The sequence below is a fragment of the Lissotriton helveticus genome, chromosome 10 (genome assembly GCF_964261635.1).
Source record: "Lissotriton helveticus chromosome 10, aLisHel1.1, whole genome shotgun sequence".
Classification (NCBI taxonomy): domain Eukaryota; kingdom Metazoa; phylum Chordata; class Amphibia; order Caudata; family Salamandridae; genus Lissotriton; species Lissotriton helveticus.
The window spans coordinates 1,114,255,953-1,114,273,416 of NC_136071.1; the positions used below are offsets into that span (position 1 = coordinate 1,114,255,953).

Consider the following 17,464-nt stretch of genomic DNA (forward strand, 5'->3'; position numbering starts at 1 on the left):
GGCAAAGCCCGCGCCACACCATCACGCACAAACAAATAAAATAATTGCCGCACATCTAGTCGAGTAACGTGCAACCTCTAACCGGCCAACCCTCGCCATGCGCTGGGCGTCCGTGGAATCCCCCCTGCTGACCCCCATGGAATCCCCCTTGTTGACCCTCTCATCGGCCAGGCCGCCCTAGTGCTAGACATGCTACGCAGCAGTCGCCCATCTCCCCCTGGGGAGTGGGGGGCTGAACCAAGGGGCATAGTATCTATCCTCTGAAGAACGGTAGGACAGGAGGCAAGTGCAGACTCCGCAACCAATCAGCACATTGAAATTCTTTGCTGCGCACTAGGATTGGCCGAGGTGCCGCCAATTGATCCAATGATTGCCCTCATTGCACATTACCAGTACCGCCCACTCTCACACGACTCGCAGAATATGTTGTGCAATGGGATCTGTTTGGTATGCGACCCGGAAGTACTGGATTTTACAGGCAAATGACATCCGTGAAAAGATCAACAATGGACCGGAGACATTAGGCTGAATTCACGGGCGGCCCTGTAAGTAGACAGGTTGTCACTTTGTCTAAAGCAGATCTGTTTATTCAAATAGTAGTTTCAGGTTGTATTTGTAGTCTGTCAGATTTTCGCTCGAAGAGAAGCTGACATTCCTTAAGGCGAAAGAGCACTTTAACTTTTTCATTTGTTGTGCATTGATAATAGTGCAATCATTAGATATATTACTATATTAAAAGAACTTCAGCATTATTATCTACATCTTAAGTGGTAATCTTTATATAAAAAGTACTGCAATAACGTACTATTTGATATTTACCATCGCTCCTCTACTTAATAACAATCTAGTAATTGCCAAATATGACTAAGCAACATGTCTGAATTTTTGCACCTTTGCATGCAGTGTACTCTGAAGTGCACTGTCTGTGAAGGAAGATGAGTCTATGTTTGTGCTATTTTAATAGCACAAACCTAGGCAGTAGAGAGTTGTACAGGGTTAAAGGCAGGAATACAGGCAGCGAGTGATTGAAGAGGTAGCTGGGTTCTGGGAGGCTTTGTGCTGTCATGTCTTTAAAGCGGTGCCACTATAACGTAGTCCCAAATTGGAGCAGTGTTGAGGCAGTCCTGCTGGATACGGGCATGGCGTTCCAGATCCTTGATGCATAGAGAAGGTCTGTTGCCTGTTTTTTTAATTCTTTATAGTTTGTGGTCTCCAATCTGATGGTGTCTTGGCTGGGTGTGCCAAGAGCCAACAGAGATGGGGTGCTTGTCCGCAAGGTACGTGGAGGGTGCTTCTCTTGTTGTCTTTCTAATGATGCAGTTGGTTTTGAAGATGGTTTGGGCCAGCATGGGTTGCTGATGTTCCATCAGGATTGGGGTGATGTGATCTTATTTCTGCAAGACCTAGATGAGACGTGCTGTGTAGGATGCCCTTAAGGGGGCCTCTGTGAAGTCTGGGAGGTCATGGAGCAGGGCTTTATTACAAGCCAGATGGGACAATTTAAGGGCTATCAAAGTTGTTTTCTGCAAGAAACGGTTACACATCTTAAGGAGAGAGCTGCTACTGGGTCATCTTTGTTTTTTTGGCATGGAAGTTGGAGTTTGAAGTCATTAAGGTGCATGTAATTGAGCCCGGTTTGTATTATTTTTTGCTTGTTTTTCTTGGCAAATAAGGAGCTCTGTCTTGGTTGGGTTGAGCTTCAGGTAGGCTTTGAACATCCAGGTCTGGCTGATGTGCAGGAAATGTTTGAGGCTTTGTATGCCTGAGGCAGAGGGGACTGTACGATTAAGTTGTTTAATGTCAACATATTGATGAATCGTCATGTTGTTATCTATGAGTAGAGCCTCAAGGAGCTACATGTAGAGGATGAGCATGATAGGTAACTGTATGGAGCCATGGGGTTCCATACAGTTACCACAGGTGGTAGGGATCTATTGGGACCCGGAAGTGGCCATGTTAAGAAACTAGTGTCAGTGTTAAGTTTAGAAGGAGAACCAGTGGAGGATATTTGCAGTGAATTCCATTTGAGCCTTCGGGGTGCGGAGGTTAGTGGAATGGTTGACTGTTGAAAAGGGAGCTGAGAGGTCCAGCAAAATCAGGCAGTAATGGTCACCTCAGTCTGTGGTCAGGAGGGCGTAGTCTCCTAAACCCTTGCAGTTGATATTATGCTTTACAAATGCACTTAACAATGGCTAAGGTCTCTGTGGTGCAGTGGGATGGGTAGTTATGCAGGAGACGGTTAGCACTGATGTCACAACACAATCGTCTGATCAATCTACTGGCCAAATTATCCCCTTCCATGTAATGAAAGTTTCCCCTGAAGACCACCAGGAGAGGAACTAGGTCAATTACGTCAGCACAATAGACCAACATGTAAACACACTGTAATCCCTTTGTCCCATTGTATGTTTAAGAGGACAACTTTCTGTTGTTTTTTTATCATTTCCATTTGTTATTATCATCCCAGAAATTTGAACTGATCTGAGTATAGACAGCTTAAAAATATTTCAGTTTTTGTCTCTTCATATTGTAGTGATTATTAGTTATTTGTGAAATTCTTAATACAAATGATACTGGGAATGTTGATCTATACTCGTTGGTTCTACTCATACGTTTGCACCAGAAATTGTGAGACTTAGTTGTGACTGGGTTAGCAAACCTGACAGAAGAGTGGTTGGCTGTCACCACCATTTTGATATGTCCTTTAAAAAAAATTCTCCATGTGAATGTCTCTACAGAGAAGTACTGTTGCGGGAAAAATAATCATTAAGTCCTTTTGAGCACACATGCCTGATGCAGAGAACGGTTAAGGTGTACCTTGTCTTGAGGTATTGAGCAGATCGAGGTTTAGGTGCCTCACAGGTTTAATACACTCTTTAAATGTTTTTAGATAAATTGTCAAAATACGTTAATTATCCTCAGAATTTATCACACAGTTGCTCCTATTTGTATTCTCTGTCATAATGTACAGTATTATTGTGTGCGGTGTATTCTGGTATTGGCTGCAAACATAGTAAAATATAATCTTGTCTGACGTCCTAGAGTGGACACAATAGCTTGTAAAAGGTGGCTTTTGCATCCTAATTGATTATTTAGACACTATATTTATATAGGCATCATTCTCCTGTTGGGCTTTCGGAGTAAGGAAGTATAATTTATGTTAACATGTCATGCTGTTATAATACGCTTTGAAAAATGTACCTGCATTTAGTAGCCTATGCTACTTTGATCTGCTTTCAGGAAAGACAATTTGGAACACGGTCCCGAGTAAAAAAGGTTTTTTCAGATATAAACATATGTTTCTGTTGAAAATACCCCCATTTGCACCTCCAAGCAATTCACAGAAGTATTCCTGGTAATGGTAGATGGGTTTATGACTGCCTGTTTTTACACCTGGAGTGTGGGGAAACCTGCACCAGTCGCAGCTTTCCAAACAAACCTTTGGAAATCTTTGTGAATTATTAAAAAGTTTAAAGTGCGATCATGTGGAGATGTAAATCTCTGCATGAACGGTTACATTGTTTATTGACTCAGGTCAACAGAGCTTTTCATTTAGACTGAACAATATGTATTGATGCCCTATTCAATTGCTGGGTTCTTCTTTTCACTGCTTCAAATGTAAGGAATCTCATTCAATGGGTGTTTTCTTTTGCATAAGTGATTTGGGAACGTATTTAAGTTAAAATCACTTGCGCTACCACCCCAAACACACTTAATTCTAGCAAATCCTAAAGTATGCCTTTTGTTTGATGACATCAGATAGTGAAACATTCTACACTATCATTTTGAATTAAAGAGAGTTCTACTTCTTAAAGAATTAACCTCACAAAATTATAGAATGTTCTGCAGACATTCTTTAGCCATTCAATATTAACACGAGGGTGAATAAAACAAACGTAATAAGTCCATTTTAGCAGTTTTCCTTCATTTGGATTTCTAGAGGCTCATACCGTTGTAGCTGTATTGGATTTAATGTCAGCGCCTGCGAGTTTACTTGATCAGAAATTAGTCCAACCACAACAAATGTTTTTTTATTATTTCTAGTTTATGGGGTCAAATAGGTCCACTAAATATTTAGTATTTGTCCTCCAGTAAATAAATGTAATAATGTTGAATATGTTTGTCTTACTGCCCTAACACATTTTTATACTCTTTTTATGTTTCAGATATAGGCTTTTTATATTTACTACTTAATACAGGCTTGCTGCCACCATGGGGAACCAGTTGGCTGGGATTGCGCCTTCTCAGATCCTCTCTGTTGACAGCTACTTCTCTGATATACATGACTTTGAGTATGACAAAAGTCTTGGGAGTACTCGGTTTTTCAAAGTAGCACGCGCCAAGCATAGAGAAGGTCTTGTGACAGTGAAAGTGTTTGCAATCCAGGACCCATCTTTACCACTCCCCAGATACAAGCAAGAGGTTGAAGAGATTAAAATAAGACTGTGCTCGGCCCAGAACTGCCTTCCATTCCAGAAGAGCACCTTGTCTGAAAAAGCTGCAATGCTGTTTCGGCAGTATGTGAGAGACAATCTTTATGACCGAATCAGCACCCGACCCTTCCTTAACAACATTGAAAAGAGGTGGCTGGCATTCCAAATATTGACAGCTGTGGACCAAGCCCACAAATCCGGTGTTCGTCATGGAGACATCAAGACTGAAAATGTGATGGTGACAAGTTGGAACTGGGTTCTTTTAACTGATTTTGCCAGTTTTAAACCAACCTATCTCCCTGAAGATAATCCAGCAGACTTTAATTATTTCTTTGACACATCCCGACGAAGGACCTGCTATATTGCCCCAGAGCGTTTTGTAGAGGGTAGTATGTTTGCCACTGACCTTGAGTCTCTGAAAGATGCTTCAACCCCACTGGTTGACTTGGTGAACAACAGTCAGCGAAGTAGGGGAGATTTGAAACGTGCAATGGACATCTTCTCTGCAGGTATTGTACCATTGATAAACAAGAACACAATTTGTGCTTTATGCCTATTTTGTAAGTTTGTGTAAAAAAATTGCAAGTTGTCGTGCTTAAAAAATTGATCACTTCTCCCTGACACTGCTTTGGCCACTACCACCCAGTGATCTTCAGTATAGAATGTAGGTGGTATGTGGGTGGATTAGCTTTCCAAGTTCTCCTGGTACGGGACATTGACTTTCCTTCCCTAGAGGACCCACACATTTTTGTTGTCTCCTAGTAACCACACAGCATTGCTAGTGAACTGTTGTCAGAAAGCGATCATTCTCATTGGCTAACATGTGCAAGCTATTCTTATCACTAAAAGCTCACTGCAAACATAATGCTTTGAACCTGTAATTTATCTGCAATTCCTCTTCTAGTCCACCTCTTTTTCATGCTTGGTCCTGGAAAATACTAATATGTTTAAATAAATCTGCATCCACAGACATTGCCATTTCCAGTGGCTTACACTAGTTTAGATCTTGACTGTCACCAATAGCCACCATTAACAGTGCCATAGATTCCATAGGTAATCTCTTCCATACAACTTCCAGTTTTTGAGTACTTTGGTGTTGCCAGTAAGTCCTGTAGATCAGCCATGCTTGTCATTTTGGAAAGATATTTTGCTAGATATACCTACTTTATGACAGCCCAAAGCTCTGTGTTTAGTGGATATATATATTGTTGTTTAGGTAGCCAGAATTGTCACTGAGTGTGTTTGAATTGTAGCATTCTAGAAGACAGCTATTCCATTACTTTTTGTAATCCTGATGAAATAAATATTTGGAGGTTCACGTGTTTGGCCCTTTTTATCCATTTGCGAAACAGACTGCAGGCTGCTCTGTAGTTGAAGGTGATGATGGAGAACCAGAGGGTCTCGTTCCCACACATGTTTTAGTTAGTACATGTTCTTGTTAGGTTGATAGCCTTTACTATGAACTGTCTTATTTTTTCGAAACATACGTCATTGTCAGTTGCATGAACTAGGTTTTGATTTCTTTGTGTCCTATGAATTGGAACATTTGCTCTAGGTCTGGATTTGGACATGTTGAGAGCCTTTCCACAGAACAGAGTTTAGGAGAGTGTGTTACATTCCTTGAGACCATTTCAAGCCCATTGGGAGACATTTTTAATTGAGAACGTAATCTCATAGTATATTTTAAGACTGAGGGCATTTTGCTTTATCACTCTGGCAAGTATATTAAAAAGGAATAGCGTCTTTTCCACTTGCTTACAATACTGATATCCGTTGTGACCCACCTTGTTCAAGTTGTCTCCCAAATATGAGCACACAATAGTTTTAAAACAAGAGGAAGGATGCTTTTTGAGCCATTGATTGTTATGTTATGTTAAAATAACTTATAAAGCGCACAAATACCCATGGGTGTCTTGGCGCAAGCTGAACTTAAGCATGCAGAATTAGAACCATCTTAGTTGTTAAAGAGCCACATTTTGAGCTCCTTCCTAAGTTTAAGAAGGGATGGAATAGCTCTTAGGTGAGCAGGAAGACTATTCCATAGCTTGGCTGTACTGACGACAAAACGTCTACCTCCCAAGATAGCTTTCCTGACTCTGGATATCGCAAACATTCTGGACACAGTGGAACGTAGGAGTCTGTTGGGGATGTACCACTGCAAGGAGTGAATTGGACTTTGTGAGCCAAGCAGATGGCCTTAAATGTGACCCACTTGTGGACCGGGAGCCAATGCAGCTTTCAGAATCCGGGGGCAATCAAGTGAAATTTTGGTAGGTCAAGGATCATTCTGGCTGTTGCGTTCAGGACTAAGGCCATGATCACATTCTCCCTGGTCTTATTAGGAATGTAGGGTAGAATTTTCCTGATCACCCTTAGAGTGTGAAAGGAGGACAAAACCACTGTGGAGACTTGAACTCCATATTTGAGCCTGTCATCAGTAAAGAGTCCCAGGTTTTTGGCTTTGGTCACAGAAATGGGTGTGGGACAAGCTTATCAGGCCACCAGACTGGAGATCAAGAGGGGAAGAGATTCCCGAACAATACTACTTCAGTTTTTCCAGAGCTGATTTTTCAGGCACTGTTTACTCACCCTGAGACTGATTGCTCTCATACAGTCCTGGAACCATAGGGGACCTGAATTGCAAGGGCTACGACTTCCATTTGGGTGTCATCAGCATAAAAAGCAAGATGTAGAGTGAAACGTTTAATTGGAGGAGCCAGTTCAGAGACGTAGATATGAAAAATGGTGGGGTCAACAAGAACCCTATGGGACTCTGCACGACAGAGTAAAAGGTTAGGATTCAAATTGGCCCAAGTTCAACTTTTGGGTCCTGTCTGAAAGGAAGGTGGTTAGCAGGGCGAGGGCCTTGTCTTTAACCATATGGCGGTCAGACGGTGGATCACGGACTTATGATGCACCATATCGAAGCTGGGGGATAGTTGAAGAAGAATGAGGGCGGCCACTCCCTCTCTGTCCAAGGCTGCTCTTATCTCTTCAGTGGACTTAATGAGGTCCGACTTGGTGCTTTGCCTTGGTCTAAAACCATACTGGGTAGAGTCCAGCAAATGGTTGCCTTAGATAAACTTTGAAAGTTTAAGTTTATGATTTTTTCAGCAATTTTCGCAAGGAGGGGAACGACGTGAGATGGGACGGTAATGATTCAGTCAATCAGGGGTTTTGTAAAGCGCACCCAGAACGGGTCTTAAGGTGCAGAGGGAGTGGGGGAGGGGTGCAGAGGGAGTGGGGGAGGGGGGCAGGGGGTTCCGCAAATCCTGTAATTTTTACTGAGTTCCATCAAAGAGCTAGGTCTCGAGGTCCTTTAGGATTAGGATCGGTAGGGCCAAGATTGGTCTTTTTTTTTTAGCAGAAGGATGGAGGCTTGTTTCCATCTTGTTGGAAACACACCCTATGAGAACATTGTGTTGAAAATGGCCAAAAGATTGGTGGAGATAAGTTCCGGTATAAGCTTGATTATCCTGGGGTGGGGGGTGGGGGGGGGGGGGAGTGCCATCAGTGGAGCCTGATTTTGCTTGGAGCAGTAGAGAAGCTACTTGATTGTGTAGTGAGGGAGAAACTTGAGAGAGAGGGGGGGGTAGACCTGCTCCGACTGAGGTCCCCACAGGGACATCTTAAGGATTTTGGGGACCCTGGGCCAAACATATTTTTGGGGCCCTTGTTCAGAATAAGCTTTACATTTATGATCAAATTTCAGCTTTTTCACGCCTTCTTTGGCCAGGTGACCGACACTGCACTGACACACTGGTCCAAATTCTAAATGTGTCTCTATCTAATATTCAGGGATAGTGATGTGTGTTAGCTCACTAGTATTATTGCAAATAATCTCTGTGACCGAGTTCCTCTTTCGATCTAAAAGGAACATTTTGTATGGATGTTGCATGGTGTTCAAAAACAAACAATGTTTCTGTGCAAAATATCTGTCATAAACTCCCACACATCACTCTTATTAAAAACACATTAAAGGAAAATAGTATTTTAAACAATCTATGTTTAAGAATCATTCAAGGTCTTCAGGGCAGGACTGTGTGGAGAACAGAGCCAGATCTCTCAGGGGGCCCCTTGCCAGAGCCCACTTTGCCCATGCCTTTAAACGTCTCCGCTCGTGAAGGTGAAGGCCAGAGTATCACAAAACTGTTGGCTATGTGCGGTCATATTGTTTTTTGCGGTAGAGGGAAGCTTAGTGACCACCTGAAAAAGTTCTGTATTGGAGTTGGACGCATTTTCAATCATCTGTGTGTAAAAATTACTTTTTTCTTTGAGAAGATTTTTGTATTTGGCTAATGCTAATTTGTATGAGTGTTTTTCTTTCGCACTGTAGTGCTTTCCCAAGCACCTTTACTGCCTTCTGCAGGCTTGTTTCTCTAGTCTCAAGGCTTTGCAGAACCAAGGAGCAGACGGTTCCTTCCTGTTGTAGTGCGAGGAATTGGGAGGAGCAAATTTAATGAAGGTGGCATTAAATCAGTCAGTGTAGTAGATAGATGCTAGTATGGCATTAGGATGGAAGGCAGGTTGATTCTGTGCAAAGAGTTGGGGTAGTGTGTCAATGTCTAACTTGTGTCAGGATTTGCGAGTAGTAGACTCAACGTGCTTGGGAAGTTAAAAAATGATGGCTTGGTGGTCAGAACAACTGAGCAGGAGAAACGCTTCAACTGTAATGTAAGGATTACTGGTAAAGAGGCCATTGTGGTTGTGACCTACTGAGTGTGTGGAATCCTTAGTGAGTTGGCTGTGTCCTAGTGTTGAAGAAATTTCCAAGAGGGTTTCTCTGTCTTGGTCATCATTGGCTTACAAATGATAATTGAAGTCGCCAAGAGTAGTGAAGTTGTTGGATTGAAGACTGTACTCAATTAGTGACTGAAAGCTGTGCAGAAAGCTGGTTTTGGTGACTGGGGGTGGGGGGCAATATAGAAGCATGCCTTTAAAAGTCAGTTGCTTATGGTAGCCTAATTAAAGAAAAATGCTTCACTGTCGGTGGAGGGAACAGCACTACAATTAGCAGTAAGGCAACTGCGGTATATCAGAGCCATTGCTGAAATTAACCTTACTTCCGTCTGATGTGTAGATGGAATCCTACTTTCTCCTCAATGGCAAATCTTTCGTTCACACATTTTGTATTTACCCTTTCTTATATTTGTTAGCAAGGGAGGACTTTTAAAGTGTTATTATTGTTGTATTATGCTTTAGGTAATTGAAAATACAGTAACTTCATATCAGCAGCAGAATGTGTTCATGAACTTGTGTTTTTCATAACTTAACAACATGTGTATTTGTAAAGTGCACGTTCACCCAAGCTTATCTTGGTGCTGAATAACAGATGTTTATTGTTACCCAACTCAATGGGACTCATTTTATTGTACTCAGAAGGGTGAAAGGCTGAGTCGACCTACTGGTATTTGAACCTGTGACCATGAGGTCATACACAGGCCCCTACAGAGGACGCTTTAGTCCACTAAGCCACCAGAGCCTCACTCTTGTGCACTGGCTGCCCATGATTTAAAATTAGTTTCATGGCACCCTGTCAGATCTGCCTTTACTGAGACTAGCCGTTGACTATAAACAGGTGTGTATTGTCTTATGTGATTCATTTGTACGTGGATTGTATGCGGTACAAAGGACCGGAGTACATTTTTTTGACATCCTCATCTCAGTACTCTCATACTAAGTGCACCCTGACCCCTTACTGCTTTTCTTTGTGTAGGATGCTTTTAATTACTTTTTGAGAGTTCAGTTTTATTACCCAAGCTTCACAAATCCATCCTAAATGATAGTGAAGGAGGTGGAGTGTTCACTGTTCCTCAAGTAAATACAGTAATTACTGATTGGTGCATGAGCATGAACTAGAGAATAGAGGTAAAACCTCATTTTCTTTTGTGTTTCAGGTTGTGTCATAGCTGAGCTGTTTACAGAAGGAGTCCCTTTATTTGACCTGTCCCAGCTCTTGGCATACAGAGAAGGGGATTTTTCTCCCGAACAGTTGTTAAACAAAATTGAAGACCTTAGCATCAGAAATCTGGTAAGTGTATTTTTTTTTGTAGAGATATTTTTATTTCCATTTGCGTTCATTTGTTAATTTGTTACATACATTTCTCCCTCTCTCCCTTTTACAGAAGTTGCTCTTGACTAATAAGGAATTAAAAAGAAGTACTTTTTATACGAAATATATTGGTGCATGATTTAATAACGTGCACAAACCTTGCAATGTCCAGCTAAATTGAGTCCCTTGTATCACCGCAGTTACTTCAAAGCTGAGGTCTTTTGATGAATGTTGTTCCTTTCCTTAAACTTGTTTACTGGCTAGCCCGGTAACCGAATGTAACACTAGATGTTCGATTCAGGCTTTTGCATGTTGGGTGACTCTCACCTTGTGTTCTAGACACTCTACATTGTATATAGATTTGGTGATGTTGCCCTTCCCCATGTCTGTTTAGGCATCATTCTGTGATTGGACTTGACTATGGATAAAGGAACTGGGCATGAAAGAGCGCTAAAACAACTAGGTGGATTCTTTTTTGGTGTTTTTGTGGCTCCGACGTCTTGCCTGGACCTCAAAATAAAGGAAATGGGAAAGGAAGAGGGAGGTGGGCTGTGACTTAAGTATTCTTAACTATAGCATGAAATGAGAACTGAGGGCAGCGGGAGAGCTGTGACGACCTGTTTTTTGTAAATGTTCATTCTAAACATTAGTCTCCTCAAGTTCAGTACTCTGAAGTTTCCTGTAGCACAGATATTGGACTCCTCGATTCTGCTCTTAGTGATCTTGCATCACATAAATTCTGAGGGAATGAGATACACACCATGTTCTTGTACTCCTTACGCTCCAACAATTTTAACCAAATTTGTCTTTAGATCAGTTAAGGCGTGCAATGCTTTCTACGCGCTTCGTCTCGTTGCGCTGCAACCATGACCTCCACCACGAAGGGAACCATTTTGGTTCCACAAAGCTGCACAGCCCATCACATTGAATCCAATGAATTAAGTTCATTTGCTTGTACTTTTACTCAATTTTATCAGTTCATTTTTTCACTCTTGTTAATTCAATTAATTTTATTCAATCCTTTCAAACGTCCATTTTCAACAAAAGCTCGAAAGCATGGGATGAATGTCACGCCAAGATTTATTTTCAAAAGGCCCAATGCATTTCGGGAAATTACACTCCCTTCATCATGGGCATCTCGGGGTACAAACAGAATGTTTCATTTAATGCAAGTTTTACCAACCAGGTATATTGTATTCTCATAACAAAGCACATGCTTCATAAGGAACAGCAATGGCCCATTATTAAATTGAAAACTGTTTAACATTCCTAAATTTTTACCGTCATTGATACTCTCCCAGTCTCCTATAATACTAAAAAACTAGGTGTGCCCCTTAACTATATTACAAATCCTATAGATCTTTAACAAAAATATATGCCACCAATTTCTTAAAATATCTTTCACTTACCCTGGCATACTGATAGATCTTAAAACCATCAGATGAACGCTCGCCGCGCTGCTTATGCCATCTCAAAACAGTGATTTATTGTTTTAATTTCGTGACGTGGCATCCCACGCCTGTTTCATTTAACTGCAAGCCTGTTCCACTATCCTGAGCGCAGTGTTTTATAACTGTCACGGCCCTTGGTGAGTGTCTGCAGGGTGAATATTTTTATCTATCAATTACGCTACTCCACGTTTGTTAAAGCTACAAAAACCTATTTGCTCAATACTTCTTGCAGGCAGATTCTAAATGGATTGCTGGTAGTGTGGATATAACTAACTTAACGTTTATTTAATATTTTTGTAAGGTGTTTTAAACTGCAGATTGCTGTTTGAAAGTGTTAAGAGGACAGGGCTACAGGCACATCAGATTGTCGCAGCAATGGTTTTATCACAGGGCTTTTTTTATAAAGCATTTTTATTGGCATTTTAAAAGTTTCATAGCTTACATCAGTTTGCATTATAATGTCAGATTGTTTCATGCAGTCCATAAAAGAAATGTCACATCTTTACACAATGCATGTGGGTTAGGCAAAGTCCACCATGTAGATCATTATACAGTATTATTGTTGTTTATTTGCGTTGTCCATAGTATATCTTCAGAACAAATGGTTTTACCTCAAAGGTGAGGCAGAAGCGACATAAACAGAATTAAATCCAATATTCAAAATGTAATAATAATTCTCAGAAGGAAGAAAAGTTCTAAAGGGGGAGGGCTGAACAATGCAGGGTGGCTATCCAGGATTTCTAGAGTAAGTCCTACCACCTGAAATTGAGCAAGTGCTTCAGAGAATTTCTATGCTTCAGATATCCTGTTTTCTCTGCCTTTTATACTTCCTTACTTGTTGTGGTCTATCTTATATCTTATAGCACCTGTGTTGTTGGTCTGTATCAGGATGCCTGAATATTTTCTAGAGATACGCAATTAAAAGGCACAATTCTAGCCCATTTATTTGTGGAAACATTAATTTTACCTTGTGGAGATGTGAAATATGTGCTTTTTCTCCCTATTAATTTCTGAGGTTTCACAAATGATCCAGCGCGAGCCAGAGAAGCGAATGGATGCTGAAGATTACCTGAAACAGCAGAGGGGGAATGCCTTCCCAGAGATCTTCTACACCTTTTTGCAGCCATATATGGCTCAGTTTGCCAAAGAAACCTTCTTGCTTGCAGATGAACGAATACTCGTCATCCGCAAGGACTTGGACAACATCATCCACAACCTCTGTGGTGATGATCAGTCTGAGAAATCTGAGGGCGAGACTAAGGAAAATGGGCTGCTCATTTTGGTGTCCGTTATTACATCGTGCTTGCAGACACTTAAGTGCTGTGATTCTAAGCTCGCTGCACTGGAACTTGTTCTCCATTTGGCACCACGGTTGAGTGTTGATGTTTTACTAGATCGCATCACACCCTATCTGTTACATTTCAGTAATGACACCGAGCCCCGGGTGAGGGCAGAAGCAGTGAGGACGCTTACAAAAGTTCTAGCCCTGGTGAAGGAGGTCCCGCGCAATGATATCAACATCTACCCAGAATACATTTTGCCTGGTATTGCGCATTTGGCACAGGATGAGGCTACCATCGTCCGTCTGGCATACGCTGGTAAGAATGTACATGTGCCGGGGTTCACATTTCATTAATCTGTGATTAAGATGCAGAACAGTGGAGAAGATTAACTAAAGAAAGAGTATACCAAAATACACTATACTAGCCTGTTAACACTTTTCATCTGAACCCCACTGAATTCTATCCATTTACATAGTTTTGGATACAATACTAGCATAATTAACTGTGGGGGAAAATGTGAAAGTATAGCACAATATTAATTCCAGGAAACTACCAGCTACATTCTGGAGCTGTAAATTAAGTATGTGTTTATCTTTATTGCCTCATTTGTTTTTTAAAATAATGATTCATACCTTGGTATAGGTGTCTCAGCCCATTATTAGGCATAGTAGTTAAGCAATGGAATGGGTACTTATTTTAAAACGTGTGAAGAAGCATAAGGCTAAGTGGACCTCTGTCAATGAACAAACTCTGTTTTCAGGTGAAGCGTTTAAGCTTCCCTCATCCCAACCTAATACAGCTGAGGCATTGTTTGCTTCTTCTGAAACGTCTCTCTGTGTATCCAAAACATCATCTTAAAAAGACTTCCATTTATCATGCCCTAATGATAGACCCAGTAACATTCTGTCTGCGTGAAACATAGCAATTTGTGTAGATCAATAGATATGTTTAGAGAGGTTTTGACATACAAAAGGTAGATTGTACAAGTATTAGTACTCGCTGTTGAGAAGTAGACCTTAGATTTCACCTTCAACCTCAGTGTTGGTATAGCTGTAAAATGAATAGGATTTAGTGTATTTAATACTCCGACTACAGAATGGTTAGTACTCTTCAGAGAAGAAATAGTGCCAAGCAGCCCTTAGTTCTTCACTCCAAAGGGCGAGCGGGTCAGCCATTTGGAATCATTTTTAGGTCTCGCCTGTCGATGCGCATGCGCATCGAGCAAGCGAGACTATAGGGGCTCATCCAGACTTTATCTAACTTTCAAGGAATCGTGGCGATTCCTTGCAGTGCCCGTGACTTTTAAGCTCAATGCGCATGTGCATTGAGCTTAAAAGCGCGTGCACAGCCGCCCGCATTCCTCCGACACCTTTGAAGTGAAACTTAGCTTCACTTCAAAGGCCCGGCTTGTTCACACCCACATGCCGCTCTGCCCCGCTCCGCCCCCTCCCCTGAGTCATCCTGCCTGCCCCTTCCCGCCGTGTCGCATTTCTCCTCCCCCCTCCCCTCTCCCCTCTCCCCTCTCTTCCCTCCGTCTTGTTTTCTTTGATGCTGGTATTGCTGGCAGCGGCATTGCGCTTGGAGGGACAGCAACAACATAAAACTGACCATGAAGTTAATCACAGGACCCTGCAGCCGAAGGCTTCGTGCACTGAGCCCTCCCGGCATACACATAATTTTATCGCTCTCTTTCTCTCGCGCTCTCCCTACATCTATAGCTCCCCCTCCCTCTCTCCTGTCTTCCTCTGTCTCACTCTAACTGTGTTCCTCCCTCTGTCTCACTCCCCCTCTCTTTTTCCTCCTCTCTCCCTCCCTCTCCGTCTCGCAGCTTAGATTCACGTTTCTGCCTGTTTCACTCTCTCTTCCAACTCTCACCCCCCTCTCCATTTACTTACACAAATCTCGCAGATACCCCAAGCAGCGGTGCACGCAGTACCAATCCTTCTGTTATGCCACATCTCGCAGCTTAGATTCTTTCGCTCTTTCTTTTAACTCTCCACGTTTCTGCCTGTTTCACTCTCTCTTTTAACTCTCACCCCCCTCTCCATTTACTTACACAAATCTCGCAGATACCCCAAGCAGCGGTGCACGCAGTACCAATCCTTCTGTTATGCCACATCTCGCAGCTTAGATTCATTCGCTCTTTCTTTTAACTCTCCACGTTTCTTCCTGTTTCACTCTCTCTTTTAACTCTCACCCCCCTCTCCATTTACTTACACATATCTCGCAGATACCCCAAGCAGCGGTGCACGCAGTACCAATCCTTCTGTTATGCCACATCTCGCAGCTTAGATTCATTCCCTCTTTCTTTTAACTCCCCACGTTTCTGCCTGTTTCACTCTCTCTTCCAACTCTCACCCCCCTCTCCATTTACTTACACAAATCTCGCAGATACCCCAAGCAGCGGTGCACGCAGTACCAATCCTTCTGTTATGCCACATCTCGCAGCTTAGATTCATTTGCTTTTTTTTTTAACTCTCCACGTTTCTGCCTGTTTCACTCTCTCTTTTAACTCTCACCCCCCTCTCCATTTACGTTTCTGCCTGTTTCACTCAGCCACGCAACGCCACTCACGCACGCAACGCCACTCACGCACGCAACGCCACTCAGCCACGCAACGCCACTCAGCCACGCAACGCCACTCACCCACGCAACGCCACTCAGCCACGCAACGCCACTCACCCACGCAACGCCACTCACCCACGCAACGCCACTCATGCACGCCACTCACACACGCAACGCCACGCACACATGCAACGCCACTCAGCCACTCACTGCCACTCTGCCACGCAACGCCACTCAGCCACGCAACGCCACTCAGCCACGCAACGCCACTCAGCCACGCAACGCCACTCACCCACGCAACGCCACTCACCCACGCAACGCCACTCACCCACGCAATGCCACTCACCCACGCAACGCCACTCACCCACACAACGCCACTCACCCACGCAACGCCACTCACCCACGCAACGCCACTCAGCCACGCAACGCCACTCACCCATGCAACGCCACTCACCCACGCAACGCCACTCACCCACGCAACGCCACTCACCCACGCAACGCCACTCACCCACGCAACGCCACTCACCCACGCAACGCCACTCACCCACGCAACGCCACTCTGGCACGCAACGCCACTCTGGCACGCAACGCCACTCTGGCACGCAACGCCACTCACCCACGCAACGCCACTCAGCCACGCAACGCCACTCAGCCACGCAACGCCACTCAGCCACGCAACGCCACTCAGCCACGCAACGCCACTCACCCACGCAACGCCACTCACCCACGCAACGCCACTCACCCACGCAACGCCACTCTGGCACGCAACGCCACTCTGGCACGCAACGCCACTCTGGCACGCAACGCCACTCTGGCACGCAACGCCACTCACCCACGCAACGCCACTCCCCCACGCAACGCCACTCCCCCACGCAACGCCACTCAGCCACGCAACGCCACTCAGCCACGCAACGCCACTCAGCCACGCAACGCCACTCAGCCACGCAACGCCACTCACCCATGCAACGCCACTCACCCACGCAACGCCACTCACCCACGCAACGCCACTCACCCACGCAACGCCACTCACCCACGCAACGCCACTCACCCACGCAACGCCACTCACCCACGCAACGCCACTCACCCACGCAACGCCACTCTGGCACGCAACGCCACTCAGCCACGCAACGCCACTCACCCACGCAACGCCACTCACACACGCAACGCCACTCACCCACGCAACGCCACTCACCCACGCAACGCCACTCAGCCACGCAACGCCACTCAGCCACGCAACGCCACTCAGCCACGCAACGCCACTCACACACGCAACGCCACTCACCCACGCAACGCCACTCACCCACGCAACGCCACTCACCCACGCAATGCCACTCTGGCACGCAACGCCACTCTGGCACGCAACGCCACTCACCCACGCAACGCCACTCACCCACGCAACGCCACTCACCCACACAACGCCACTCACCCACGCAACGCCACTCACCCACGCAACGCCACTCAGCCACGCAACGCCACTCAGCCACGCAACGCCACTCAGCCACGCAACGCCACTCACCCACGCAACGCCACTCACACACGCAACGCCACTCACACGCAACGCCACTCAGCCACGCAACGCCACTCAGCCACGCAACGCCACTCAGCCACGCAACGCCACTCACCCACGCAACGCCACTCACCCACGCAACGCCACTCACCCACGCAACGCCACTCACCCAC

The 17,464-nt window shown here is 44.4% G+C and overlaps 1 protein-coding gene across 1 annotated transcript in view; it reads left to right on the forward strand.

Annotated features, from left to right (window-relative positions):
- Positions 1 to 415: 415 nt before the first annotated feature.
- PIK3R4 (phosphoinositide-3-kinase regulatory subunit 4) overlaps positions 416 to 17,464 on the forward strand; it is a 195,447-nt gene continuing 178,398 nt past the window's right edge. Inside the window, exons 1-4 of the mRNA XM_078663885.1 lie at positions 416 to 545; positions 4,167 to 4,942; positions 10,331 to 10,464; positions 12,952 to 13,534. Coding sequence (XP_078520011.1) covers positions 4,213 to 4,942; positions 10,331 to 10,464; positions 12,952 to 13,534 — 1,447 coding nt within the window. The 5' untranslated portion in view covers positions 416 to 545; positions 4,167 to 4,212. The remainder of the gene's footprint in view (positions 546 to 4,166; positions 4,943 to 10,330; positions 10,465 to 12,951; positions 13,535 to 17,464) is intronic.